General features: G+C 55.7%; 1 protein-coding gene across 1 annotated transcript; it reads right to left on the minus strand.

The window, feature by feature from the left end:
- Nucleotides 1–729: 729 nt before the first annotated feature.
- EPHB4 (EPH receptor B4) lies at nucleotides 730–27,376 on the minus strand. Its single transcript, XM_029055840.1, is given in 18 exon segments — nucleotides 730–1,817; nucleotides 4,457–4,612; nucleotides 7,366–7,559; nucleotides 8,032–8,181; nucleotides 10,816–11,031; nucleotides 12,580–12,827; nucleotides 14,343–14,456; nucleotides 14,574–14,638; nucleotides 14,927–15,029; nucleotides 15,297–15,462; nucleotides 15,697–15,821; nucleotides 16,277–16,609; nucleotides 17,144–17,257; nucleotides 17,260–17,298; nucleotides 18,326–18,722; nucleotides 20,343–20,630; nucleotides 21,064–21,134; nucleotides 27,284–27,376. Coding segments are annotated over 18 exon segments (2,982 nt in total). The 5' UTR covers nucleotides 27,354–27,376; the 3' UTR covers nucleotides 730–1,684.
- Between the last annotated feature and the right edge of the window lie 326 nt (nucleotides 27,377–27,702).

The raw sequence follows: 27,702 nt of genomic DNA on the forward strand, positions 1-27,702 counted from the left end.
AATCCCCCTGGTTCCCGCCCCCCAACAAGACTCCTCCCCGAAAGAGGATTATTGCCCAGGAGGGTGGGATGGGGGTGGGGAGGCAGACACCCAGGCGGACTCCTGCCCCCTCCTCTCAATCTCCCCGGGGCCTGGGAGAACCGGCCGGGGCGGCCTCCTCAATGGGGGATTGTCCTCCCAGCCCAGTGCCACACGTGGGGTAAGAGGAGGGGGAGGAGGAGGAGGAAGGGGGCACCCTGAGCCTGCCACCCTTCCCCCACAGCCAAACCAGTCCCCCATTCTGGCCCCTAGCTCCCCCTCGGCTGTCAACATCTGGAGCGCATCTGTCTCCCCTTTACTGACCCGCCCCTCCCCACCCCCATCCCCTTCCCAACTCCCTCTCCAGGCCTAACCGCCCCCTCCCCTCCCCAGGTCTGCAGGGCGAGAGGGAGGGGGAAGGGAAAGAAGGGGTGAGGCGGGAGAGGGGAGGGGGGCAGGGAGAAGGGCGGCCCCACCCCGGAGATGCCTTGGGCTGTTGGCAGCGCCAGCCGGAGCCGTTAGGAACAGAACAGCTGCCTCCACATGACTCATCCCTATCCCCCTCTTCCCTCCCTCCCCCACCCCGGGGGAACCAGGAACCCCCCACCCCACCCCCTCAAGCCCCCCGAGTCCCATGGGGACTCAGGTGTCCTCCCCAATCCCTCCTCTTTCACCGACCAGGCTTCCGGGCCCTCAGTCGCCCCAGACCAGTCTGTTTCCTCTGGCTTTTTATTTATACAAAAACAAAGTCTTTATAACTTAAGGACCTTCCCCCCGACCCACAGGGCTGGGCTGGGCTGGGGTCCTCACTTCCTGGATCTCCCCCCAGCCCTAAAATCAAAGCTGGTGGGCAGGGGGGAACGGGGTGCCATGGCTGGGGTGGTCCCCAACTGAGGGGCGGGGGGAGATGAACAGGCCTGTGTCAGATGGGCTTCGAAGGGTCCAGGTAGCCTGGATCCGTCCAGTTTCAGTGGTATGAGGGGGGTCATGGGGAGTGTGTTCCCCTGACCCGTGGGGGAGACCCAAGCGAGAGACAGAAAAAAACATTTTTAAAAAAGCAAAAAACAAAAAAAAAAAGCCTTCAATATGAAGGTGGCAGATACCAAGGAAAAAGGAAGTCAGAAGGGGCGGAGGGCGGGGAACATGGTTGGGTACACACGGTGACATCATAGCTGCTTCCCAGGCGCTCGTGACATCATTTCTTCCCCGTGTGACACCATGTTCGGTTCCCCGTAGCCTCTCAGGGCAGCGACCACAAAGAGCTCCCTCCCCGCACACGCCTGCACCCCTTCGTGATTTCTTTGGTTTGTGACCCTGGGGAGAGGGAGGAGAGGGAAAAAGTGGGGGGTAGTGGGGTGAGAAGGGACCCCAAGAAAGAGGCCCAGCCCCCCTTCCCCCCCTCAAGGGTGGGCAGGAGGCATTTGCCCCATCCCTTAGTCTTCCCCAAATCCCCACCCCAATCCTCCATGTCCTTCCAAAGCTGAGGGAAGGTAGGAGCCTACCCACAGTCTCCCCCAACTGGGGTTCTTTCCCCCGACCCCCACGTTTCCATGAGTTCAAAGTGCAATCCGGTGTGGCGGGCGAGGGAGCTCCTGGGTCCTCCCCCGCCCCTCGTCCGTGCAGGGTCCTGGGATGATGGGAGGGGCAGGCCTGGGGGGGTGACAGGTCAGTACTGGGGAGCCGGGGTCCCCGGCCCGGACGTCGACGCTCCGGGTTTGGCCTGCGTCTTCATGTGCTGGACGCTGGTCAGGATCTTCTTCTGGTGTCCGGCCAGGGTCACCCCGATCCGGAGCAGGTCCCTGAGAGGGGGAGGAGAAGGAGGTACAGGAAGGGGGTCAGCCCCACACGCACCCCCAAGCCCTGGCTGCAAACTCTCGCCCCCCCTCTCTCTGCGGCCCTCTCCCTGAAGCTCTCTCAGGTTCTGACAAGGGGATCGGCCTCTTTCCAAGGTTCTCACAGGAGGGTCTCGCTATATTCTGGTTTTGGCTATCAAACCCTTTCCCTGTGCCCCTTCCCCGCTTTGGGCCACCGGTTTCATCGATTTCATTAATCGGCGCGTAAATCTCTGCTCGGTGGTCGGGGGACCTGGGGGCTTCGCCAGTCACGGAGGGGCCGGAGGAAGAGGAGGACCGTGGGGCTGGGGGTGTCAACCGGGCTTAGCACGTGCCGGGAGTCGAGGGAGGGAGGGGTGGGAGACGCAGATGGCGAGAGAAACAGACCCGAGGTGAGACCGAGGCAGAGAGACTCAAGGGAGTCGGAAACAAGAGACAGACAGAGAGAATATGAGGGGAAAGAGAGAGGGACAGAGAGGACCAGAGAGACTGCGGGGAAAGAGACATAAGGAGACAGAGAGATCAAGAGAAACTCTTGGGAAAAGGGAGGCAGGGACTGACGAGAAAGAGAGACAGAAAGAGACAGAGAGATTAAGAGAGACTCTGAGGGAAAAGAGAGAAACTGAGAGAGAAAGAGAATCTGAGGGAGACTGAGAGGGGAATAGATATATAAAGAAACAGAGAGACCAAGAGAAACTGAAGGAAAAGAGAAACAAAGAGATAGAGTCTGAGGGGAAAGAGACAGAGACTCAGAGAGAGATTGAAGGGGGGAGATAGAGACATAAAGAGATAGAGAGACCCAGGGAGATCCTGATGGGAGAGAGACTGGAAAGAAAAGAGAGAGATGCAGAGAGATTCTGAGGAGAAGGATTCAGAGACCCAGAGAGAAGGGGGTATAGGCTTGAAGAGACAGAGACCTAGAGAGATGCTGAGGGGAAAGAGAGAGACACAGAGAGACTGGAGGATAGAGATATAGTCACAGAGACGCAGAGATTCAGTGAAGGGATAGCACAAAACAGGTAGACACAGAGTGAGGAAAAAATAATGAGCCAGAGCAGGATCGAGATAGAGGGGAATAAATAGCTACAGCCGGGCCGAGAAGAGGAAGTGGGAAGAATGATTGTGGAAAGGGCATAAAGGCAGGAGAGGAAGCGAAAGAAAGGAAAAAAGAGGAAAGGGAAATGGGGGCAGGAAGGGGAATGAGTGTGGAGAGTCAGGAAGAGAAGTGATTACAGAGAAGAGGGCGGGGTGGGGAGTCAGGGAAACGGGGGATGGCGGTGGGCAAGACAGGACCAGACAGGGGAGAGAAAGAGAAAAGGCTGGGGAAAGCAGAGTGAAGATAGGGAGGGAAAAGAGTTTGTGGAAAAGGAGGACGAGAAAAGTGAGGAAAAGAGAGAAGAGGGAGAGAGAGAGGGAAAGGCAATGTCATCAAACAAGTCTGGGCACATAATGTTTTAGTTATTGGTGCTAAATTTCTTCCAAAGAGCACAGCAAATATTAATAGGCGAGGGAAGGGACTTGGGGAGAGGTGGAAAGGGAATGGAGAAAGACAGGAGGTTGGAGAGAAGGAAAAATGGGAAAAAGAAGGAAATTTATGGGTCAGAGCTCGAGAGATGGGTGGGAACTACGGCCCGCGTAGCCCGAGCCCTCCTTCGAGCCAGAGAAGGGGCGGCCAAAATTCCAGGAGAGTAATTAATTTATTTCTATTAATGTCTGTCTCCTGCTCTAGACTGTAAACTTGTGGGCAGCGAATGTATCTGTTTATTGTTCTATTGTGCTCTCCCAAGTGCTTAATACTGTACTCTGCACACAGCAAGCACTCAGTAAACACAATCGACAGACTGACTGATTAGACTATAAGCAGGGAATGTGTCTGTTTACTGTTTTATTGTCCTGTCCCAAGCACTTAATACAGTGATGTGATGACGATAGCATTTGTTAAGCGCTTAAACCCTTGGGAGAGTAATAAGAATTATGGTATTTGTTCAGTGCTTACTATGTGCCCAGCACTGTTCTAAAAGCTGAGGTAGGTACAAGGTCATCAGGTTGTCCCACGTGGGGCTCACAGTCTTAATCCCCATTTGACAGATGAGGTTACTGAGGCGCAGACAAATTAATTGACTTGCCCACACACACAGCTGATAAGTAGCGGAGCCGGGATTAGAACCCACGACCTGTGACTCCCAAGCCCGGGTTCTTTCCACTAAGCCATGCCGCTCCCACACTGCTCAGCACACAAGAAGAGCTCAATCAATAGTGACTAGCGAGACTAGAGTGTAAGCTCATTGTGGGCAGGGAATCTGTCCGTTTACTGTTCCGTTGTCCTCTCCCAAGCGCTTAGGACAGTGTCTTGCACCCACTAAGCTCTCAGTAAATACAATTGAATGAATGAATTAATTAATGAGAGTGGAGGGTTTTTCCTCCCACCCTGAGCTCGAACACAGGTCAGCGGGGTTCGGTCTGGGCTCCCGCCCCCGCCCCTCAGCCTAGGGTCGGTCGGGTCTCCGGTCGACCCTCCCGCAGCTCCAGCTTCTCTCCCGAGTCGGTTGCCTCCTCTCCGGTCTCCTCCGCCTCCCCCCCCGCCCGCTCCCGGCCCCGGGACTCACTCGGCCGAGATCTGGCTGACGAGCTCGAAGGAGTTGAAGCCGGCCGCCGTGAAGCTGTCCTCGTATCTGCCCATCTTGATGGCCCGCAGCCACTCTCCCACCGAGCCGAAGGCCGAGAAGTGGGGGAGCCGCTGGTCCAGGAGCGGGTGGGAGGCACTGGGGAGGGGAGAGAGTTGAGGGGGGGCCGGTCCTGAGCATTCACACAGAAGCTTAATGCTTAGTTCAGTGCTCAAGCGCTTCCAGCACTTAGTATAGTGTGTGGCATATAGTAAGTGCTTAACAAATACCGTAATTATTTTTAGTAGGAGTATGTGGTCATTCATTCAATTGTATTTATTGAGCACTTACTGCAAAGCACTGCGCTAAGCGCTTGGGAGAGTACAATATAACAATAATAATAATTATTATGGTACTTGTTAAGCACTCTCTATGTGCCAGACACTGTTCTAAGCTCTGGGGTGGACACAAGCAGATCGGGTTGGACACAGTCCCTGTCCCCACGTGGGACTCACAGTCTCAGTCCTTATTTTACAGATGAGGGAACTGAGGCACAGAGACGTGAAGTGGTTTGACCAAGGTCACACAGCAGACAAGTGGCGGAGCCGGAATTAGAACCCATAACCTTCTGACTCCCAGGCCCGGGCTCTAGCCACTACGCCATGCTGCTTCCGGACTGGGAGTCAGGGCCCCTGGGTTCTAATCCCACTTGCTGGCGGGATGACCTTCTCTGGGCCTCAGTTTCCTCATCTGTAAAATGGAGATTCAGTAGAGCTGTTCCTCCCGTCGGCCTGTGAGCCCCATGTGGCAAGGAAGCGGAGTCCAATCTGAATGTGTTGTTATCTACCCCAGCGCTTGGTACATAGTAACCGCTAAACAAATACCACAGTTATTATCGTTATCTGCGTATCTGTATGTCTGATCGTTTATTCAGCTAGTTAGTTTACCCGGGTATTTGGGCTACAACGTGATACAGTCATTTTTCCCTCCTCCTCTCCGCGATACTGGTAAAATTGGATCCCCCGTCTCTCCCCGGCTGACTGGAAGCCCTTTTATGGCCCGAAGGATGATGATGATTATGGTACTTGTTAAGCGCTTTCATTCATTCATTCAGTCGTATTTATTGAGCGCTTACTAGGTCATTGGACTAGGTTACCATGCAATGCACCGCACTGTGCTGAGCACTTGGGAGAGTAAAATAGAACAATAAACAGGCACATTCCATGCCCACTATGGGGCAGGGGAAGCAGCGTGGCTCAGTGGAAAGAGCCCGGGCCTGGGAGTCAGAGGTCATGGGTTCGAATCCCGGCTCTGCCACTTGTCAGCTGTGTGACTGGGGGCAAGTCACTTCACTTCTCTGGGCCTCAGTTCCCTCATCTGTAAAAGGGGGATGAAGACTGTGAACCTCACCTGATTACCCTGTATCTCCCCCAGCGCTTAGAACAATGCTCTGCACATAGTAAGATCTTAACAAATACCAACATTATTATTATTATGAGCTTACAGTCTAGACAGGGAGATAGGCATGAATGGAAATAAATTATAGATACGTACTATGCCAAGCACTGGGGTAGATACAAGTTAAACAGGTTGGACAGAGTCCCTTCCTCTACTCCCCCGCCCCACCCCATCTTCCCGATTCGCTCCCTTTGCTCTACCCTCCTTTCCGCCCCACAGCACGTGTGTATATGTACTTATTTATAATTCTATTTATTTTTATTAATGATGTGTACATATCTAATAATTCTTTTCATTTATAATAATGCTACTGATGCCTGTTTACTTGTTTTGATGTCTGTCTCCCCCCTCCTAGACTGGGAGCCCATTGTGGGCAGGGATTGTCTCTACTTGTTGCTGAATTGTACTTCCCAAGGCTTAGTACAGTGCTCTGCGCCCAGTAAGCGCTCAATAAATATGATTGAAAGAATGAATGAATGAACATGGGACTCACAGTCTCAGTAGGAGGGTGTAATGGCTTGGTGAAATATCACTGATTGATGGATTGGTTAAATACCATTAGCTGATGGATTATTAAATAGTATTGATTGAGGGATAGATTAAATACCATTGTTGGACGGACGGATTAATTACCACTGGCCGAGGGATTGATTAAATACCATGGGCTGATGGACTGATTACACAGCATAGATTGGAGGAGTGATTAAATACCGTTTACTGACGGATTGATTAAAAAGCACTGATTGACGGATTGATTAAGTGGCACTGATTGGCTAGAGAAGCAGCGTGAGCCTAGAGGCTAGAGCCCGGGCAGCGTGGCTCAGTGGAAAGAGCATGGGCTTTGGAGTCAGAGGTCATGGGTTCGAATCCCGGCTCTGCCACTTGTCAGCTGTGTGACTTTGGGCAAGTCACTTAACTTCTCTGTGCCTCAGTTACCTCATCTATAAAATGGGGATTAAGACCGTGAGCCCCACGTGGGACAACCTGATTCCCTTGTGTCCACCCCAGCGCTTAGAACAGTGCTCTGCACATAGTAAGCGCTTAACAAATACCAACATTATTATTATTATTCTAATCTCGGCTCTACCACTTGTCGGCTATGTGACTTGGGCAAGTCACTTCACTCCTCTGGGTCTCAGTTAACTCAGCTGTAAAATAAGGATTAAGACTGGGAGCCCCACGTGGGACAGGGACTGTGTCCCACCTGATTATCTTGTAGATACCCCAGCGCTTAGAGTAGTGCTTGGCACATAGTAAGCACTTAACAAATACCATTATTATTAGTAGTAGTAATAATCTTGACCCGTTCTGGCCCGTTCTGGCGGAGGTGGGTCCCCGATCAATGGGGTCTTCCAGGGGCGGGGACCGGTCACCCCCTACCCCAGCAGGTGGGGGGTTGGGAGGATGGTCGTGGGAACGGAGGGCCCTCCCCACACCCCTACCCTGCCCCTCACCCGCCATTGTCTCGAGCCACAATCTTGAGGCTGGCCGGGTTCCGGATGAGCTTGTCCAGGGCGCTGACCACCTGCGGAAACCGAGGCCGGGCGTTCCGGTCCTTCTGCCAGCAGTCCAACATGAGCTGGTGCAGGGACGTCGGGCACTCCGGCGGCGGGGGCAGTCGGTAGTCCTGCTCGATGGCGTTGATCACCTGCGGCGGGGGGCAGAGGGGACGGGCTGGGGTCAGAGGGCGGCTGGCTCGGGGCGGGGGCCGTGATCCCTGCTTCCTCCTCTAGACTCTCAGCTCGTGGTGGGCAGGAAATGGGCCTCTTTTATTGTTCTAGCGTCCTCGCCTAAGCGCTTAGTACAGCGCTCTGCACATAATAAGCGCTCAAGAAATACGACTGAACGAATGAATCTCACCCCCGCCCCACCCGGGCGACAGCCACGAATAACAACCTCCCATGACAGAGGGTCCTGAGTTGGAGCGAGTAACAGTCTAATGCCTTCTGCCCCCCACCGAGAGGCAGCTGGAGGAGAGTTGGGGTGAGGGTGCCAGCCATCGACAGCACCCTCCTAGCCCGAGGAGCTCCGGTGCGCCCCACTCTGGGGTGGAGATGGAGGGTGCCCGGCCAGGGAAGATTCGAGGGGGAGATGGGGAGGAGGACGGGGGGAGCGCGTACATCCTGGTTGCTCATGTCCCAGTAGGGCCGCTCTCCGAATGACATGACCTCCCACATGACGATCCCGTAGCTCCAGGCGTCGCTGGCCGACGTGAACTTCCGGAAGGCGATGGCCTCGGGGGCCGTCCAGCGGATGGGGATTTTCCCGCCCTGCACGGAGACAGCGGGGGTGTGGGAGGAGGGTCGATTAGACTGTGAGCCCGTCGTTGGGCAGGGACGGTCTCTATCTGTTGCCGAATTGTACATTCCAAGCGCTTAGTACAGTGCTCTGCACATAGTAAGCGCTCAATAAATACCCTTGAATGAATGAATGAGAAACAGGGTGGGATCGTGGACAGAGCACAAGGCAGAAAATCGGGAGAACCTGGTTCTCTTTTTTAGTATTATTATTACTGTTGTTATTATTATTTTAATATGTTATATAATATATATATGGATATGCTGTATAATACAATGTTGATATTGTATGTTTGATGCAATGCGTATTATATTATAACTGTGATTTATAACATAATGCATTTTCCTTATATGGTATTTTAATGCACACTTATAGTTGTGTTCTATTAATATAATTATATCTCATGATATTGCTATTGTATAGTGTTATATATTATAATGTACGTTCTATTATAATTATAACATAGACTATGTCATATTAGTATATTGTATTAGTATTTTCATATATGCTAATATAATATTACATTATTATAACATAATGATGATAATAATAATAATTCCAGCTCCACCACCTGCCTGCTGGGTACCTCAGGCAAGTCACTTACCTTCTCTGGACCTCGGTTTCCTCATCTGCAAAATAAAATACCCGTTCTCCCTCCCCCTTAGGCAGTGAGCTTTGTGTGGGCCAGGGTCATTCATCCAATCGTATATATTGAGCGCTTTCTGTGTGCAGAGCACTGTGCTAAGCGCTTGGGAGGCTGCAATTGAACAATAAACAGACACATTCCCTGCCCACAGGAGATTACAGTCTGCGCGGGAGACAGACATCAAGAGAAGTAAAGAAATGACGGATATGGCATAAGCGCTGTGGGGCTGGGAGGGGGAAAGAACAAAGGGAGTGAGTCAGGGAGACGCAGAAGGGAGGGTCTGATCTGTTTATCCTCTGTCCTGCCCCAGCGTTTAGCACAGTACAAAAGTGCTAGACTGTAAGGTTGTTGGAGGCAGGGAATGTTTCTGTTCTATTGGCCTCTCCCAAGGGCTTAGTAGAGTGCTCGGCACACAGTAAGCGCTCAATAAATACGATGGACTGACCGCTACTTGTGGGCAGGGATTGCTGAGAAGCAGCATGGCCTAGTGGAAAGAGCCTGGGCCTGGGAGTCAGAAGACCTGGGTTCTAATCCAATTGCTTGCTTATTGACCCTGGGCAAGTCACTTCGCTTCTCTGGGCTGCAATTTCCTCAACTGTAAAATGGGGATTCAATACCCGTTCTCCCTCCTACTTCGACTGTGAGCCCCAAGCAGGACAGGGACCATGTCTGGCCTAATTACCCCAGAACTCAGAACAGTGCTTGACACATAAGCACTTAACAAATACCATTAAAAAAAATCTGTGGTATTGTACTTTCTCAAGCGCTTAGTACAGTGTTTGGCACACTGTCTCTTACCCTCTAGACTATAAGCTCATCGTGGGCAGGGAATGTGTCTGTTATACTTCGCCACTTGCCTGCTCTGTGACCTTGGGCAAGTCGCTTAACTTCTCTGTGCTTCAGTACCCTCATCTGTAAAAATGGGGATTCAATCCTACTCCTTCCTACCTAATAATAATAATAATAATTATGGTACTTGTTAAGCGCCATGTGCCAAGCACTGTTCTAAGCACTGGGGTAGATACAGTTAATCGCTGTTCCACTCGGGGCTCAAACTCTTAATCCCCATTTTACAAATGAGGCCCAGAAAAGTGAAGTGATTTCCTCTAGGTCATACAGCAGATATGTTCATTCAATAGTATTTATAGAGCACTTACTATGTGCAGAGCACTGTACTAAGCGCTTGGAACGTACAAATCGGCAACAGATAGAGACAGTCCCTGCCCTTTTAATATGTGCTTGAGTCGGGATTAGAACTCAGGTCCTTCTGACTCCCAAGCTCATGCTCTATCCACTAAGCCACACTGCTTCCACTCTGCTACCTAGACTGAACCCCACATGGGACAGGGTCTGTGTCCAACCTGATAAACCTCGTCGATACCCCAGTGCTTAGAACAGTGCTTGGCACACAGCAAGCACTTAGCAAATACCATGATCATTATTATAGTGTACTCTCCTGAGCGCTTAGTACAGTGCTCTGCACACAGTAAGGGCTCAATAAATACGATCGACTGTCAACGTTCACTAAATATCCTTCATTGTTTACTAAACACCTGAGTTGGTATTCTTCCCAGAATCCCTGATCCCCAGGCCCACCGGAACCCGTACCAATCAATCAGCGGTATTTATTGAGCACTTACTATGTGCAGGACACTGTGCTAGGCGCTTGGGGGAGTCCAATACAAAAGAATTAGCAGGCACGTTCCCTGCTTATTCCCAGTTTCTCAGAGGTTGCACGAGAATTTCTAACTTCTCGGTGCAACGGGGGAAATAAACTAGAATGTGTCCGTTTATTGCTGTCGCGTCCTCTCCCAAGCGCTTATCCCAGTGCTCTGCACACGGTAAGCGCCCCATAAATACGACCGAGTGAACGACCGAGCCGACCATCACCCTAACGACATGGGAATGGTGGTTTCCTTCGGCTTCACCCCCCCAGTGGAGAAAAATGCCAGTGCCCTACCAGAGAGCTGGTGTAGGTGGGGTCGGACGAGTTCTCCTCCAGGAAGCGGGAGAGGCCGAAGTCGGACACCTTGCAGACCAGGTTGCTGTTGACCAGGATGTTCCGGGCGGCCAGGTCGCGGTGGACGTAGCTCATCTCGGCCAGGTAGCGCATGCCCGAGGCGATGCCCCTCAGCACGCCCACCAGCTGGATGGGCGTGAACTGGCCGTCATTCAGCTGATCGCCGCGGGGAGAAGGAGAGGAGACGGAGAGTCAGAGGGGGGACGGCGGGAGGGCCGAGGCGGGTGGGGGCCGGCTCTGGGGAGGGAAACCCCGGCCGCCTAGAACGGGTCTGCCAGGCGCGGGACAGGGGCCGGTCGGAAGCTTCACGCGGGGTGGCAGGGATTGACCGAGTCGTTCGTTCATTCGATCGAATTGATTGAGCGCTTACTGTGTGCAGAGCGCTGGGGAAACTGTGGCTGGGGAGGAGCGTCCCGGCTGGGGGACGGCTGAGGCTGAGCCTCCGGAGAAGCAGCGGGGCCTAGTGGGTAGAGCCTGGGCCCGGGAGTCAGAAGGACCTGAGTTCTAATCCCGGCTCCACTACATGTCCAACCCGATACCCTCTGTGAACACATTGTGAGCAGGAATGTGTCTGTTTGATGCTACATTGTACTCTCCCAAGCACTTAGTACAGTAAGCACTCAATAAATACGATTGAATGAATGAATGCAAGAAGTGTCACTTCACTTCTCTGGGCCTCAGTTCCCTCATCTGGAAAATGGGGATTGAACTGGTGAGCCCTGTGTGGGACAGGGATTGTGTCCCACCCAATTATCTTGTATGTACCCCAGTGCTTAGTACAGTGCCTGGCCCATAGTAAGTGCTTAACAAATACCGTTATTATTATTATTGTTATTATTGGCTACGTTCCACCCAGAAGACCAGCTGTGGCTGGGGAAGAGCATCTCAATTGGGTACAGCCCAGAAGGACAGTTGAGGCTGGGGAGGAGCCTCTCAGTAGCAAAAAACCCAGAAGACCAGTTATAGCCGGGAAAGAGCATCTTAGCTGGGTACATTCATTCATTCAGTTGTATTTATTGAACACTTACTGTGTGCAAAGCACTGTACTGAGCGCTTGGAAAGTACAATTCAGCAGTAAAGACAGATAATCCCTGCCCACACCGGGTTTACAGTCTAGAGGGGGAACAGAGAAGTGGCATGGCGTAGTGTTTAGACCCTGGGCCTGGGAGTCAGAAGGTCATGGGTTCTAATCCCTGCTCTGCCACTTGTCTGCTGAGTGACCTTGAGCAAGTCACTTCACTTCTCTGGGGCTCAATGACCTCATTTGGAAAATGGGGATTGAGACTGTGAGCACCACGTGGGACAGGGACTGAGTCCAACCCGATTTGCTGGTATCCACCCTAGCGCTTAGTACAGTGCCTGGCACATAGTAAGCGCTTCACAGATACCATAATTATTATAATTATTATTAATATGACAGCCCAGAGGGATGGCTGAGGCTGGGGAGGAACCTCTCGGCCGCCTACGACCCAGAGGACCGGCTGTAGCTGGGGAAGAGCGTCTCAGCTGGGGACGGCCCAGAGGGACGACTGAGGCTGGGGAGGAACGTCCCGGCCGCGTAAAATCCGGAGGACCGACCGAAGCCGCCCGGCCTCCTGGGACCCGGGGGGAGACCTCTCTCGGCAGGGCAGACCCACCCTCCCGCCACATACCCCCACCGGAGGGAGAGGGCGGAACGATCGCGGACGGTGAGAGGCGGCTCACCCGCAGGAAGGAATCGAGGGCCCCGTTCTCCATGAACTCGGTGAGGATCATAACCGGTACGCTGTTGGTCACGACCCCCTCCAGCCGGATGATGTTGGGGTGCTCAAACTGGCCCATGATGGAGGCCTCGCTCAGGAACTCACGCCTTTGACGCTCCGTGTAGCCTCCCTTGAGTGTCTTGATGGCCACGTAACTCTCCTTCTTCCCCGGCGCCTTCAGCCGGCCCCGGCACACCTCTCCGAACTCCCCTGCACGCGAAAACGGACCCCCGGGGGGGGAAGGGGGAGCTGACCCTCGGCCCGACCCGGCCGCCTCACCCCCCCCCGGGGTGACCCCTCACCCACTCCAGGGATGCCACGTGCCCGGGAGCGACTTCAGTGTCTCCTCGGTGCTTAACACAGTGCTTGGCACCTCGTGAGCGATTCACAAGCAACGCAGCAGGGAGAGAAGCAGCGGGGTCTACTAATAATAATAATAATGTTGGTATTTGTTAAGCGCTTACTATGTGCCGAGCACTGTTCTAAGCGCTGGGGTAGACATAGGGGAATCAGGTTGTCCCACGTGGGGCTCACAGTCTTAATCCCCATTTTACAGATGAGGGAACTGAGGCCCAGAGAAGTGAAGTGACTTGCCCACAGTCACACAGCCGACAAGTGGCAGAGCTGGGATTCGAACTCATGAGCCCTGACTCCAAAGCCCGTGCTCTTTCCACTGAGCCACGCTGCTTCTCACTTGCTACTAGTGGCTAGAGCCCGGGCCTGGGAGTCAGAAGGACCTGGGTTCTAATCCCAACTCTGCCACTTGTCTGCTGCATGACCTTGGGCAAGTCACTTCACTTCGCTGTGTCTCCTTCACCTCAGCTGTAAAAAGGGGGATTAAGACTGTGAGTCCTAGGTGGGATGGGAACTGTGTCCCATCTGATCGACTTGTATCTACCCCAGCTTTTAGTACAGTGCCTGGCATAGAGTAAGCGCTTTACAAATATCAGTAATTATTATTATTTTTTGCTGCCCTCAAGGAGCGTAAAATCCCAGTCCTTGGAGTACTGCCCCCCAGGCGCTTACTGTGCGCAGACCGCTGGACTCACCGCTCGGAAGAGTATAATGGAGATGGTAGACGTGATTCTTGCCCTCAAGGAATTTACAATCTACTGTGCAAAGCACTGCCCTAAGCAATTGGGCGAGTACAGTAGGGTTGGTAGATATGAGACACATAGATAGAGAAGCAGCATGACCTAGTGGAAAGAGCAGGGGCCTGGGAGCCAGAGGACCTGGGTTCTAATCCCAGCTCTGCCACATGACCTTGCGCAAGCCACTTCACTTCTCTGTGCCTCAGTTACCCCATCTGTAAAGTGGGAATTAAATCCTACTCCCTCCTATTTAGACCGTGAGCCCCGTGTGGACACGGGGACTGTGTCCAACCTGATGATCTTATATCTACCCCAGCGTTTAGGGCAGAGTGTGGCACATACACGGCGCTTAATGATAATTCTTCTTCTAGTTATTATTATATGATCCCTACCCTCAAGGACCTGACCATCTAGGAGGGGGAGACAGATGCGAATATAAATCCGACGATGGTTTACTTCCTTAGTGTTTTATCGCACTCTCCCAAACACTTAGTACAGTGCTCTGCACAAAGTAAGTGCTCAATGAATTATATTGACTGACTGATTGCCACCAAGGTCGACACCTCCGGCACACACTCTTTTCTCAGACCCCAGCCCCGCCGCCCCCCCACCATCTCCCTCCCGGGGTCCTCACCTGCTCCGATCACCTCCTCGATCTTGACGTAGGAGACGTCAATCTCCTTGGCAAATTCCCTCACCGCCTCATTGGGGTCTTCGTAAGTGAAGGGGTCGATGTAGACCTTAGTGCCTGGGGTGGGAGGGACCGCGGGTGTCCGTGAGCCCAGCGGTTTTCCGCTCCCGGTCCCCCATCCTCCCGCCATGTCCCCAGGCCCCACCCCCGGCCCCGGTGGTCTCGCATACCCACCGTGCCCGATGAGGTACTGCCCGGGTTTGTCCGAGTATTCGGGATCCCGACTGCTGCTCTGCTTCCTGCGGGCCATGAGGGGAGGGGAGGGAGGGGTCAAACAGGATCCAGAGCCCCCCCAGAGCTGGGGGGGCAGGAGTAACCCCCGCCCCGACCCCCTACGCCGGGCTGGGTCACCCCAGTTTTCTGCAGACAGGGAATGTGTCTGTTCATTGATCTATTGTCCTCTCCCAAGCGCATATCCAGTGCTCTGCACACAGTCAGCGCTCAAACGATACGAGGGACTGAATGAATGAATGAATGAATGAATGAATGAATGGGAGGGCAGGGCCACCGGCGCCGGGGGTCGTCACCTGAGGCAGAGGACGGCCACCACAACGACCACGAGGACCAGGACGACACCCACGACCGCTGTGCCCGCAATCAGTGCCAGCTGCTCCCTCCAGGTCTCGTTCTCTGTCAGGGCGGAGTTGGGGGGAGACCGGAGGTCAGGGGACTGCGGGGGAGAGGGGCAGCCCGGGGGGCGGGGGCCCAGGTTCAGGGGTCCAGAGGGGTAGGGGGGATGCGGTGATGGGAGGAGGGAGCAGGGTTGGGGGGGAAAGCAGGGTGCCCTTCGCTAGGGACCGAGTGGAAGTAAGGGGTGAGGGCAGAGACGGTGGGCCTAGTTATCTGGGAAGAGACAGACCTCCGCGCCCTCCCGCCCCCTCCAAGGCGGGGCCTCACCATCCAGCTGGGTCTGGGTGTGGTGCTCGCGGCCGAAGGGTCCATAGCCGGCCTCGGAGCGGGCCCGGACCTGGACCAGGTAGGTGGCCCCCAGCTTCAGCCCCCTCAGCTCCACCCGGTTCTCCGAAGTCTTCAGGAAACGAACCCCGCTGGGGCCCTCCACGCCCTGCGCGCGAGCCGGGGAGGGGGCTCAGCTTCCCTCACTCCCTTCTGGAAACCCAGGCGTCCTGTTCCTACTCTCCCACCCCTTCCTGGGGCCCAGGGGTCTTTTTTTCCAATCTCCCAGAGCCTACCCACCCCAGCCCCCGCTCCCCGCATGGGACCCAGGCCTCCCCCAGTCTTCAGCGCCCCACCCCCCTCACCCCAGAGCTCCACTGTCAGCCCTGCCGACCCCACTCACCTTTTCATGGTACTTGACCTCGTAGTCGAGCACGGCCCCGCTGGACGTGTGGGGGACACTCCAGCTCAGCCTCAAGCTGCTCGGGGACCTCCCTGTCACCGCGACGTCGGATACAGCGGGAGGCACTGAATGGACCCGGGGATGTTGATGATGATGGTTGATTTGGGAGGAGGGAGAGAGGAGGAGAAGAAGAAAAAAGAAGAAAGAAAGACGAAAAAGGAAGAAGAAAGAAGAAGAAGGAAGAAGGATGGCATTTGTTAAGCTTTTACTGGGGGTCAAGAACCGTTCTAAGCACTGGGCTAAATATAAGGTAATTGAGTTTGACACAGTCCCTGTCCCATTTGGGGCTCACGGTCTTCATCTCCATTTTACAGAGGAGTTAACTGAGGCCCAGAGAAGTCAAGTGACTTGTCCAAGGTCGCACAGTGAACGAATGGTGGAGTAGGGACTAGAATCCAGGTCCTTCTGACTCCCAGGCCTGTGCTCTGCCCAAGGGAGCAGGTTGTATTTCTCCGGCCCCCTCCCCCGGTCCTCCCCGTACCCCACCCCTGCTCCCGGCTCCCCCCGGCCCGGCCCTCACCTTCACGGTCAGTGGTGACGTTGACTGCTTCGGCCGGGGGCGGCCCGGGGGCCTGGGCGGACACCCCGTTGGAGGCGGTGACCTCGAAGGCGTAGGTGACGTCGGGGCGCAGGCCCTGCACCCCGACCCAGGGTTCGGCCAGGCCGCGGGGGCCGGGGTCGAAGGCGATGCCCCCGCTGCAGGGGACGCACGAGCCCCCCGGGCGGCACTCCCGGCAGCGCAGCCCGTAGGTCAGGTCCTCGCGGCCCCCGGTCTCCAGCGGGGCGCTCCACTCCAGCCGCAGGGACGACCCGTTGAGGCGGGCCACCACGCTCCGGGGGGCCGACGGGGGTGCTGGGGGTGGTGGGACGGGGGAGGGAGGGGGGAGAGAAGCAGAGACGGGGGGCACCCGAGTCAGTTGACCTGTGGCGCCTCCGGAGCCCCGTGCCCACGTTGGCGATGGTGGCTTCTCCTGGGGTGGGAGGGAGGTGCCTGGGCATGGAGGTGGGGGAGTTCGCAGCAGAGCGGGGCCCTGGGGAGGGGAAGGGAGGAATGCGGGACTCCTGGGTCCGAAGGAGAGAGGGGTGGGGAGTCAACCCCCCGAGGCTTCACAGAAAGGAGGAATCGGGGAGGCAGGAGGAGGGAGGATGAGGCAAGGAAGGCCTAGGGAAGTGGCCATGAGAGAGAGGGGACGGAGAGATAGTCAACTGTATTTATTGAGGGCTTACTGTATAAAGAGCGCTGTACTAACCGCCGGGGGAGATAGAGTACGACAAAAAACCCGACACATTCGCTGCCCACAACGAGCTTAAGGTCTAGAGGAAAAGTAGATGGGTGCGGGGGGAAGCGGGCGGGGCGGGGGTCCGGTTCTCGGTCGGAGTCACTCACTGGTGCAGGGGGAGCCGGGAGAATCCGTCGGGGCCCGGAAGTAGCCGACGCCGACACGGACAGAGGACAGAGCCGGGGCGTTGGGAGCGCTGTTCTGGGGGCACTGCTGACAAGACCCTCTCCCGCCAGCGGTTTGAAGAACCCGGAGGCACAGGCTGCAGGAGAGAAGGAGGTCATGAGAACTCCTCCCCGGGACCCCAGCTCGGAAGGCTGGGGGGGACTCGAAGGAAGGCGGCGGGAAGAGGGTCCGCAGATGCTGGAGAGGAGAGATGAGCAAGACCCCAAGGGGGTAGGGGGGAAACCCGCTGAAACTGAGAATGGGACCGAAGGAAAAGAAGCCAGGGGTCAGAGTGGACCCTTGCACCGCCAGGATGCACCCACATCCTTCGCTACACGTAGGACCCAGGTCCGGGCTGCAGTCGGAGGGGGCCCCGCTGAGTTCCAGTCCGAGGAGAAGCAAAGTGGTAAAGTGGAAAGAACAGGAGCCCGGGAATCAAAGGACCTGGGTTCTAAACCCCAGCTCTGCCAGTTGCTTGCTTTGTGACCTTGGGCAAGTCACTTCCACTTCTCCAGGCCTCCGTTTCCTCCCTGTAAAATGGTGATTCAATCTCCGTTCTCCCTCCTGTTTAGATTGTGAGCCCCACGCGGGACAGGGGCCGTGTCTGACGTAATTAACATGTACCTACCCCACCGCTTTACAGCAGCGTTTGACACGTAATCAAGCGCTTAATTACCATTAAAAAAAAAAGGACAGGCAGAGAGACCTCAAGGGAGGGGCCCGGCTGGGACTCTGGGGAGAGGGAGCGAGCAGGAATCTCGCTTCCTGACAGGGAAGGGTGGAGGAGCCCTGGAAACCGGAAATGTAGAGCAGTAAGAGAAGCAACGTGGCCCAGTGGAAAGACCCGGGCCCGGGAGTCAGAGGGTCATGGGTTCTAATCCCGGCTCCACCCCTTGTCTGTTGTGCGGACCCTGGGCAAGTCAACTCACTTCTTTGGGCCTCAGTTCCCTCATCTGTCAAATGGGGATTGATATGTGAGCCCCACGTAGAACAGGGACCGTGTCCAACTGGATGGGCTTGGATCGATCCCAGTACATAGTAAGCGCTTAAAAAAATCCCATCATTAGAGGCATGCAGGGGATGGACCCCCACCCCCATTCCGCTCCCATCCCCGTCCCCCTTACCACGGCAGCGGGTGTGCTCCTCGGCGGCCTCGTAACCCGGGGCGCAGACGCAGCCGGTGACCGGCTGTTCGGCCCACTGACCGTCCTCCCGGCAGTAGAGGCTGGGGCCGGGCCCGGGGGCCGGGGCGGTGCCCGCCACGCAGCTCCCGGCCACGGGCACCACCAGCTCCCGGGGCACGGTCTCGGGGAAGCGGGTGAGGTTGACGGTCAGCTCGGGGCACTTCTTGTAGAAGAGGTGGAGGGAGAGGAGAGCCATGCAGGCCCCCTGGTCCTGGAAGGCCAGATAGAAGCCGGCCTTGGACAGGGGGCCCAACCTCAGCGTCTTCACGTTCACCTTCCCCGTCGCCTCCGCCCCAGGGCGTTTCCGCGTCAGATGTTCCGCCGCCACTGTGTCCACCTGGAACGGGACGGGACGGGAGGGAGGGTCACCGAGGGGCAATGTCGCCTAGTGGATAGAGCCCGGGTCTAGGAGGCAGAAGGACCTGGGTTCAAATCCCGGCTGTATGACTTTGGGCATGTCATTTTCATTCATTCAATAGTATTTATTGAGCGCTTACTTTGTGCAGAGCACTTCACTTCTCTGGGCCTCAGTTCCCTCATCTGGAAAATGGGGATTAAGACCTACTGGATAGAGCATGGGCCTGGAAGTCAGAAGCATGTGGGTTCTAATCCTGGCTCTGCCACTTGTCTGCTGTGTGACCTTGGACAAGTCACTTCACTTTTCTGGGCTTCAGTTACCTCATCTGTACAAAAGGGATGAAGACTGGGAGCCCCGTGTAGAACAGGGACTGTGTCCAACCCAATTTGCTTGTATCCACCCCAGAGCATAGTATAGTGCCTGGCACATAGTAAGCGCTTAACAAACACCATAGGTATTATTATTACTATTACTGGAGCCCCATGTGGGATAGGAACAGTGTCCAACCTGATTAACATAGATCTACCCCAGTCCTTGGAACAGTGCTTGGCACATAGAAAGCGTTTTATTCATACCATAATCATCACCAATCAACAGGACTGACTGAGTGCCCATTAAGCACTGTGCTAAATGCTCGGAGGAGCAGGCTGTGATGTCCCCACCCTCAAGGAGCTGATGGTCTATCCGGAGATGGGCACTCTCTGTAGGCAGAAAGCGCTGGCCGGACGGAGAGCACCGGGACCCTGGTGTCCTGGCCCTCGGCCCTCATCCCTCCCCTGGTTCCCATCGCCTTCAGTCCGATCCTGCTCTCCCCTCCCAGAAACCGAGGTGTTCTGCTCTCCCGCTTGGGGTGGGCTTCCCCTCCTGACTCCAGACACTCTGTCCCACCCCCCAACCCAGAGACTCTGTCCCACCAGGACCCAGGAGTGCTGTCTCCCCAGGTCCAGGAACTCCAATGATGATGGTATTTGTTAAACGCTTACTGTGTGTCAAGGGCTGCTAAGCGCTGGGGTAGATACAAGCTCATCAGGTTGGACACAGAGTCCCTGTCCCACATGGGGATCACACTTGTAATCCCCAGATGACAGATGAGGTAATTTAGGCCCAGAGAAGTGAAGCGACTTGCCCGAGGACACACACCAACTAGAAGCAGGGCCAGGATTAGAACCCAGCTCTTTCTGACTCCCAGGTCCGTGCTCTAACCCCTGGGCTACGCTACTTCCCCGACCCAGGTACTCTGTCCCCCAACCCAGGTACCGTGACTCCCCCCAACCTAGGAATTCTGTCCCCCCAACCCAGGCATTGTACTCTCTCTACCCAGAGATTTTGTCCCCCCAGGACACATGCTGTCTATCCCTGCTGACCCAGGCACCCCATCCCCCAACCCAGGAATTCTGTCCCCCAGACCCAGGTGCCATCCCCCCACTTCCCAGAGATCTTGTCCCTCTGACCCAAGCACCCTTTCCTGCCATTCCAGGAACTCTGTCCCTCACCAGATCCAGGCACCCTGTTGTCCCCAAGACCCAGGCAACTTGTTCCCTCCTCCCAGTTGCCCGGAGCCCACGTCCCTCCCCGGGGCCCTCTCCCGGGCCCAAGCACCTTGACGTAGGGGTTCTCCATCCAGGAGGGACTGAGGGCAGTGGCGGTGTCGGCGTCGCTTTCGTAGTAGAAGACGGTGAAGGTCTCCTTGCAGGCCCGGCCGGCGCGGGCCAGGGACAGGCACTCGAGCATGGTGAAGCGCAGGGTGGCGTAGACGGTGGACGCCCCCCGCCGGGGCACCCAGCCCGTGCGTAGCCAGTGGGGACGACCCGCCGGCCGCTGAACGTCGCACACCTCGTAGGTTCGCACGCTGTTCTGCTCCTCGTCCAGCCCGCTCAGTTCCTCCCACTGTACCCCGCCCCCCCAAGAGACCACCGGTCAGCGGGAGGCCTGAGGGGCAGCGGCGGAGGGGGACCGAGGGCCGGGGACGCCGTCGGGGACCTCGGGGACCCCGGGGCCGGGGAGGGAGCAAGTCGAGCGGGAGAGGCGGAGGTCAAAGGGCAGGGACCCAGGGTAGAGGTTAGGGAAATGGAGGAATTGAGGGGTGGAGAGGGTCAGAGGTCGGGGAATCCGACGACTGGGGCATGGGGTCAGAGGTTGAGGCAGTGTGGGGGGGTGCCGTGACAATTATGGATCACACGGCCAACCAGCAGAGATCGGGGAACTTGATGTCCGGGGGGCAGAGGCCGGATTAGCGGGGACCTCCCCCCGGCCCTGACCACTCTTGGGGTACGGGGACCCGCTCCTCCCTTCTCCGCCCCCACCCCAACCCAGCTCTCACCTGCCCCTCCACCTGGGGGTGAGTCACCCATTTCAGGTCCGCGGTCTCCAGCTTGGTGTTCAGGAGGGTCTCTGAGACAGACCAACGGACAAGGTCGGGGCGGGGGCTGGGGGCAGTGGGTGGGGGGGAGAGGGGCTGAATGAAGGGGCTGGACGGATGGACTGAGGGGGGCTTTGGTGGGGGCAGGACCAGAGGCTCAAGAGAACTCGTCCTAGGGGAAAAGAAGAGGGAGATCTGGGGGAATAAAAAGAGAGGTCCTGGAAACTGATCTGGGGAAAGAAGGGGGGCCTGGAGGCTGATATGGAGGAGCAGAAATGGGGGTGTCTGGTGACTGGAAGAGCAGAAACGGGGGGGGGTGCCTGGTGACTGGTCTGGGGGAACAAAAAAGGTAAGGGGTGACTGGTAATTGAACTGGGAGAAAATCCTTTGAGCATTGATATTTCCCAACCCCTCCAGCTCTTCTATACATAAATTATTTCCTCTCTTTCTTCCCCTCTCTGTAATTTATTTAAGTGTTTGTCTCCTTCACAAGACTGTAAAGTCCTGGAGGGCAGGGATCATGCCCACTACACTTTCCCAAGCACTTAGTCTCATGCCTTGCATCCAGGAGGAGCTCAGTAAATAATAACTGTGGTATTTGTTAACTTCTTACTATGGGCCAAGCACTGTACTAAGTGCCGATGGATCAGGAAGCAGAGTGGTCTAGTGGAAAGAGCCCCAGCCTGGGAGTCAGAGGAGCTGGATTCTAATTCCGACTCTGCCAATTGCTTGCTGGGTAACCTTGGGCAAGTCACTTCACTTCTCTGGGCCTCAGTTACCTCACTCTGTCAAATGGGGATGAAGACTGGGAGCTCCCACGTGAGGCAACCTGATTACCCTGATCTACCCCAGTGCTTAGAACAGTGTTGACACATAGTAAGCAACTTAACAAATACCAATATCATTATTATTATTATTCTCTGGGGCCTCAGTCTCCTCATCTGTAAAATGGGGACTTAGACTGGGAGCTCTACGTGGGACAGGGACTGTGTCCCGATCTGATTAGCTTGTATCTACCCCAGGGCTAAGAACAGTGCTTGACACATAGTAAGCGCTGAACAACTACCATTATTATTATTATACTGAAATAATAATATTAGGGAAGACAAGGTGTGTACAGGCAGCTGGAGCAGTGGAGATGATGAGGATAAATCCAGTCTAATCTGACACATGGAATGAAGCTCCTAGGTCCGGTCTTGGAAGGTTTTTTTTTCCTTTTTATGGTATTTGTTAAGTGGCTTACTAGGTGCCAGGCACTGTAGTAAACGCTGGGGTAGATATGAGCTCACCAGGTTGGATACAGTCCCTGTCCCATGCAGGGCTCACAGTTCCTAGTCCCCATTTTACGGATGAGGAAACCGAAGGCGCAGAGAAAGTCGAGTGACCAAGGTCACACAGCAGACAAGTGGAGGGAGCCCAGGAGCAGAACCCAGATCCTTCTGGACTCCCAGGTCTGGACTCTATCCACTGGTTTTGGGGAAGAGGGGAGGCGGAGAGGGAAAAGATGTGGGGACAGAGGAGATGAGTTTTCAACAGCGTGGAGAGCCTCAGTACAGTGCTCTGCACACAGTAAAGCACTTTAAGTAAATATGATCAATTGATTGATTGATTGAGAAGGAAAGGAGAGAGAAGGAAAGGACTAACCCTCCCCATAGTCCCTCCACCAGCTGGTGGGTTGCCTGATTCCCTCCGTCTGTCTCCCCATAGTGTACTCTGCACCCCCCACAAAAAAGCAGCAAGCCTAGTGGTAGAGCACCTGCCTGGGAATCAGAGGGACCTGGGTTCATATCCTGGCTCCACCACTTGTCTGCTGTGTGACCTCGTGCCCCAGTTACCCGGTCCTGTTACATAGGGATTAAGTCAGTCAATCAATCACACTTATTGAGCACTTACTGGGTGCAGAGCACTGTACTAAACCCTTGGGAGATTCGATAGAACAACAGAACAGACACATTCCTTGCCCACAGTGAGCTTACAGTCTCGAAGGGGAGATGGACATTAATAGAAATAAATGAATTACCCCTATGGACATAAGTGCTGTGAGCCCCTTGTGGGACAGAGACTATTTCCACCTGATTATCTTTACGCTACTCAGTGCTTAGAACTGTGCCTGGCATCCTTTAGAACTGTCAGCTCGTTGTGGGCAGGGAATGTGTCAGTTTATTGTTGTATTATACTTTCCCAAGCTCTTAGTTACAGTGCAGTAAATGCTCAATAAATATGATTGACTGGACTTAGAAAACCCTAAACAAATACCCTCCCCTGAGGCTCCCAGAGCACCAAAGTCCTCTAGCATCATTCATTCATTCAATGGTATTTTATTGAGCGCTTACTGTTCACAGATACTGTACTAAGCGCTTGGAATGGACAATATAACAGACAAATTCAATCATTTGATTGTATTTATTGAGCACTTATTGGGTGCAGAGCACTGTATTAAGCCCTTGGGAGAGTCCAGTAGAACAGTTTAAACAGACAAATTCCCAGCTCACATTGAGTTTACCGTCTAGAGGCGGGGGACAGACATCAAAACAAATAAATAAATGACAGATGTGGACATAGGTGGTGGGGGACTGGGAGGGAGGAAAAGCCAAGGGAGCAAGTCAGAGCGACGCAGAAGGAGGGGAGATGAGGAAAAGTGGGGCTTAGTCTGGGAAGCCTCTTGGAGGAGATGGGCCTTCAATAAGCTTAAAGGCGGGGGTAGAGTCATCGTCTGTCAGATCTGAGGAGGGGCGGTTCCGGGCCAGGGCAGGACATGGGCTAGGGGTTGGCGGCGGTGAACAGGCGCCTGGTCACGAGCTTACAGTCTAGAACACTTGGGTCCCTAGAATGGTTGGGTGAAGGAAGTGGAGGAAATGGCTGGCCTTCAAGGTGAAGCATTCCAACGTGACAGTCATTATCACTGTGCCGGTAGGATAAGCGCTTACTATGCTCCAAGCTTTGGGGGGAGATACAAGATCATTCAAGGACTCTTCCCTACCTGGTTGTCTTGTATCTACCTGGCGCTTAGTACAGAGCCTGGCACATAGTAAGAGTTTAACAAACATCATAAAAATTATTAATAATGTGTATTTGTTAAGTGCTTACTAGTGCCAGGCACTGTATTAAGCGCTGGGTAGACATAAGCAATCGGGTTGGATTACAGTGCCCGTCCCATGAGGGGCTCACCGGTTTTAATCCCCATTTTACAGATGAGGGAACTGAGGCACAAAGTGACTTGCTAGAGTCACGCAGCAGGCAAGTGGTGGAGCCTGGATTAAACTCAGGTCCTTCTGACTCCGGGCAGGGCTCTATCCACTGGCCATGCGAATTTCATTATTTTCCCTTTCCTCTTCTCCGGCTCCTTCCTGGGTCATCCTTGCTCATGGATTTGCTCCCTTTATTCACCCCTCCCTCAGCCCCACAGCACTTAAGACTATTATTTACTTATATCGCCAGGACGGAACGGTCAGTGCAAGTTGCAGAGAAGTAAGCGACTTGCCCAGGGTCGCCTGGCAGGCAAGGCCGCAGAACCGGATTTAGAACCCGGGTCTTCAGACTACCGGGCCTCGGTCTCTTTCGGCTAGGCCGCGCTCCTTCTCCGTAGGTGGTGGAAGGGGTTAAAAGCAGCACCACCGTTAGCCCTGACCCTAACTCTGACCCCATCAGACAATGACCCTTGGGTGACCAAAGATCCCAGCCCGGTTGGGTCCCTCCCTCCAGTCCCTGGACCCAGAGGCCCGGTTCACTCCTCCTCCACCCCCAGCTACAACCCGGGTTCTGGAGTTCCAACTGAGGAGGAGGAAGGCGGCGGGGGAGGGGGGGATGCCTGGGTCCATACCCTGGCCCCTGTGTAGGCCTCACATCTGGATCAGTTATGGGGAGGTGGGGGTGCGGGGATCGAAGCCAGAGGGGTGGGGGGGTGGGGGGCCAGGGAAACACACCTGGCTCTGCTTCTGCCGGGAGTGGGGGGAGGGTGGAGATTTAAGAGAAGAGGCAGAGGAACCAGCAGAGGAGCCCCCCCCCCAACACTGGGGAGCGGAAGGCAGGGGGAAACCCCCCATCGAGGCCTGCCAGGGCAATGGGCAACGTGGGGGGCTGGAGGCCTGGGTCCCAGGGAGGAGAGAGAGCGAGCCCGGAGGGAGGTGGCTGGTGGGGAGCGGAGGGGGTGGGACTGGGGAACCAGGGCACCTGGAAGGAACAGCACTTTTGGGGGGGCACTAAAATCTTGGGGGCCCAACTGTATATGTAGCAGAAGGAGGGGGCTTGGGAGAGGGCTCAGGAGGATGTGAGTGTGGTGCTAATAATCACAATAATAATAATCATGATAATGTAAGTGCTTACTGAGTGCCAGCCCGTACTAAGCGCTGGGAAGAGAGCTCTAACAGTCCCCTTTCCCACTATGGAACTTCCAGACTAAGGGGGATGGACACGCCACTGGATCTCAGGGTGAGGATTAACAGGGATTTGTGGAGGGGAGTGTGGGATGAGGAGACTGGGGGGAGGGAGGAAAGGGGGTGCGTCCCTTCCTGTCTCCCCAACTGTGTTCCGTGTGCAGAAAAGTGAGAAGGTATGCTAACTACCTCCGTCTGCGCAAGCCAGGACGGTCTCTGGGGTGTAGGGAGGGGGGATCCCCGTTTCCCCCTGCCTTTCCTGGAGCCTCTAAGGGCTCTGGGGACAGGCAGGACGCCTGGGTCTGGAGGGGCTGGGGGAAGGTCGAGTAAGGTTGAGTCCCTCCCCCCACCCTCCATTGTTCAGCTCTAAGCGAGTTTTCCTGTCTCTCTTTTACCGAGATGTCTCTTCCTCCCTGTCTCTCTGCTTCGATCCCTCTGTCTCTGTATCTCTGCCTTAAATATCTGTGTGAGCGTTTGGGCGAGCGGGAGGCGTCCTGCTTCTCTTTGTTCTCTCTGACTCCTCTCCCTCTCTCCCTTTCTATTACGCCTTCCCAGGCGCTCAGTACAGTGTAAGTGCTCAAGAAATACTATGGATTGCTTGATTCCCCCCCCACCCCGCCCAGTCTCTTTCATTGGGTTTCCCTGGGTTTGGGTCTGTGATGTTTCTCCCTCCCTCCTACCCCAAATTTCTTCCCTCCATTTCTCAGAGGTGTTGCTCCTGACCTCTCGCTCCTCTCCACCACTCCCCTTTGATGGGGAGCTTGTTGGGGAAGAGGGAGGGAGGGGATTCTCTTGATGGCCTTTGATTAGCCCCCCCCCCCAGTGGTTCCCCCACCCCCCGCTTTCAGAGGACACCTTTTTGATTTTGAGTCTCAACAAAAGGGGGAGTGGGAGGGAGTTTGGGAGGGGGATTAAGAGTGTAGTGTTGGGGGATTAACTCTCCTTTCAGGGTCTCTGGGCTTGCGGGGGGCGGGGGGGAGGTCTTTCTCCCGGAGGTGAAGGGAGTGGAGATGGGAGGGGGGCAAGAAAGAGCCAGACACGAAGGATAGAGAGATGGGGGGCGGGGGCCAGTGAATTGAGGTGGCCAGTGGCCCGGCGCTACCCCCACTAAAGGCCTGAAAACTGGGGGAGGGGGGTTTTAGGGGGTCTGGGGGAGGGAGGGCACGGGTTTTGAAAAGCTGCTTGGGAGGGGAGGGAGGCCGATATTTGGGTCAGGGGTGGTTGATGGAGGGGGAGTTTTGTCCTCTGGAACGGGAGTTGATAAAGTAGTCCGGGGTCTGTGGCTTGTAATTTTGCTTGAATCTGGGGAGCCTTTTAGGAAACGGGGGGGGGGATGAGCAGTTTTTGGGGGATGAGCAGAGTTTGAGGGAGGATGAGCAGAGTGTGGGGGGGAGGACGAGCCGAGTTGGTAAACTGGGAGAGGGGGAGTCGGGGTTTGGGCCGCTAGAGAAAGTTGAGGAATGGGAAGGGAGAGTTGGGGAGGAGAATTCTCAGGCAGGGAGGGAAGAAAAGTTTGAGGGGGAGAGAGTCGGGGTGGGGGATCCCAGTGGAAGAGTAGGGGATCGGGGCGTAGGGTTCGTGGGGCCGGGGTCTGGGTGCTGGTCCCGGATAGAGGCGGGGGCGCGGAGGGGAGAGGTTGGGGGGAGGTCCCCCCTCTCCTGCCCAAACAAAAGAAATCTCGTTTCCCGGACCGGGCCGGAGTCTCCCGTCCGCGTTCCGTCCGCAGGAGGGCTCGGGTCCCCAGCTCCAGGGGCAAGCTTTGGCGAGGGGGAGAGGATCAGGTTGGCCCCCCGCCCCGGGACCCCCACCCCCTCCGATCACCCACCTTCTAAGCGCGGCGGCCAGCGACGCCCAGCACAGCAGCAGTCGAAGCTCCATGGCGCGGGCGCGTTCCCGGAGGAAGGTCCGGGGTTTTGGGGGGGAGGCGGAGGGGGGCTCCGGGCCCCCCCAGGCTCCGACCCTCCCCCTCCCCCGCTCGCCAGCCCCGCTCAGCGGGGCGGCCATGCGGGGGTCACCCAAGCGGGGGTCGCCCGGGCCGGGCGGCGGAGCGCGTCCTACCCGGGCTGCGGGGCCGAGGGGATCACCCCACTCCTCGCGGGGGGCGAGGCGGGGGTCGGGGGGCGCCGGGCCCCGCGCATAATCGTGGGCGACCCCCGGACGACTTCGTGGTGAGCTGCGGCGAGAGGGCGAGGGGGCGTCGTCGGGGCGCCTGCGGGCTCCCCGCTCC

Source organism: Ornithorhynchus anatinus, chromosome X5, assembly GCF_004115215.2.
Source record: "Ornithorhynchus anatinus isolate Pmale09 chromosome X5, mOrnAna1.pri.v4, whole genome shotgun sequence".
In the NCBI taxonomy this organism is placed as follows: Eukaryota; Metazoa; Chordata; class Mammalia; order Monotremata; family Ornithorhynchidae; genus Ornithorhynchus; species Ornithorhynchus anatinus.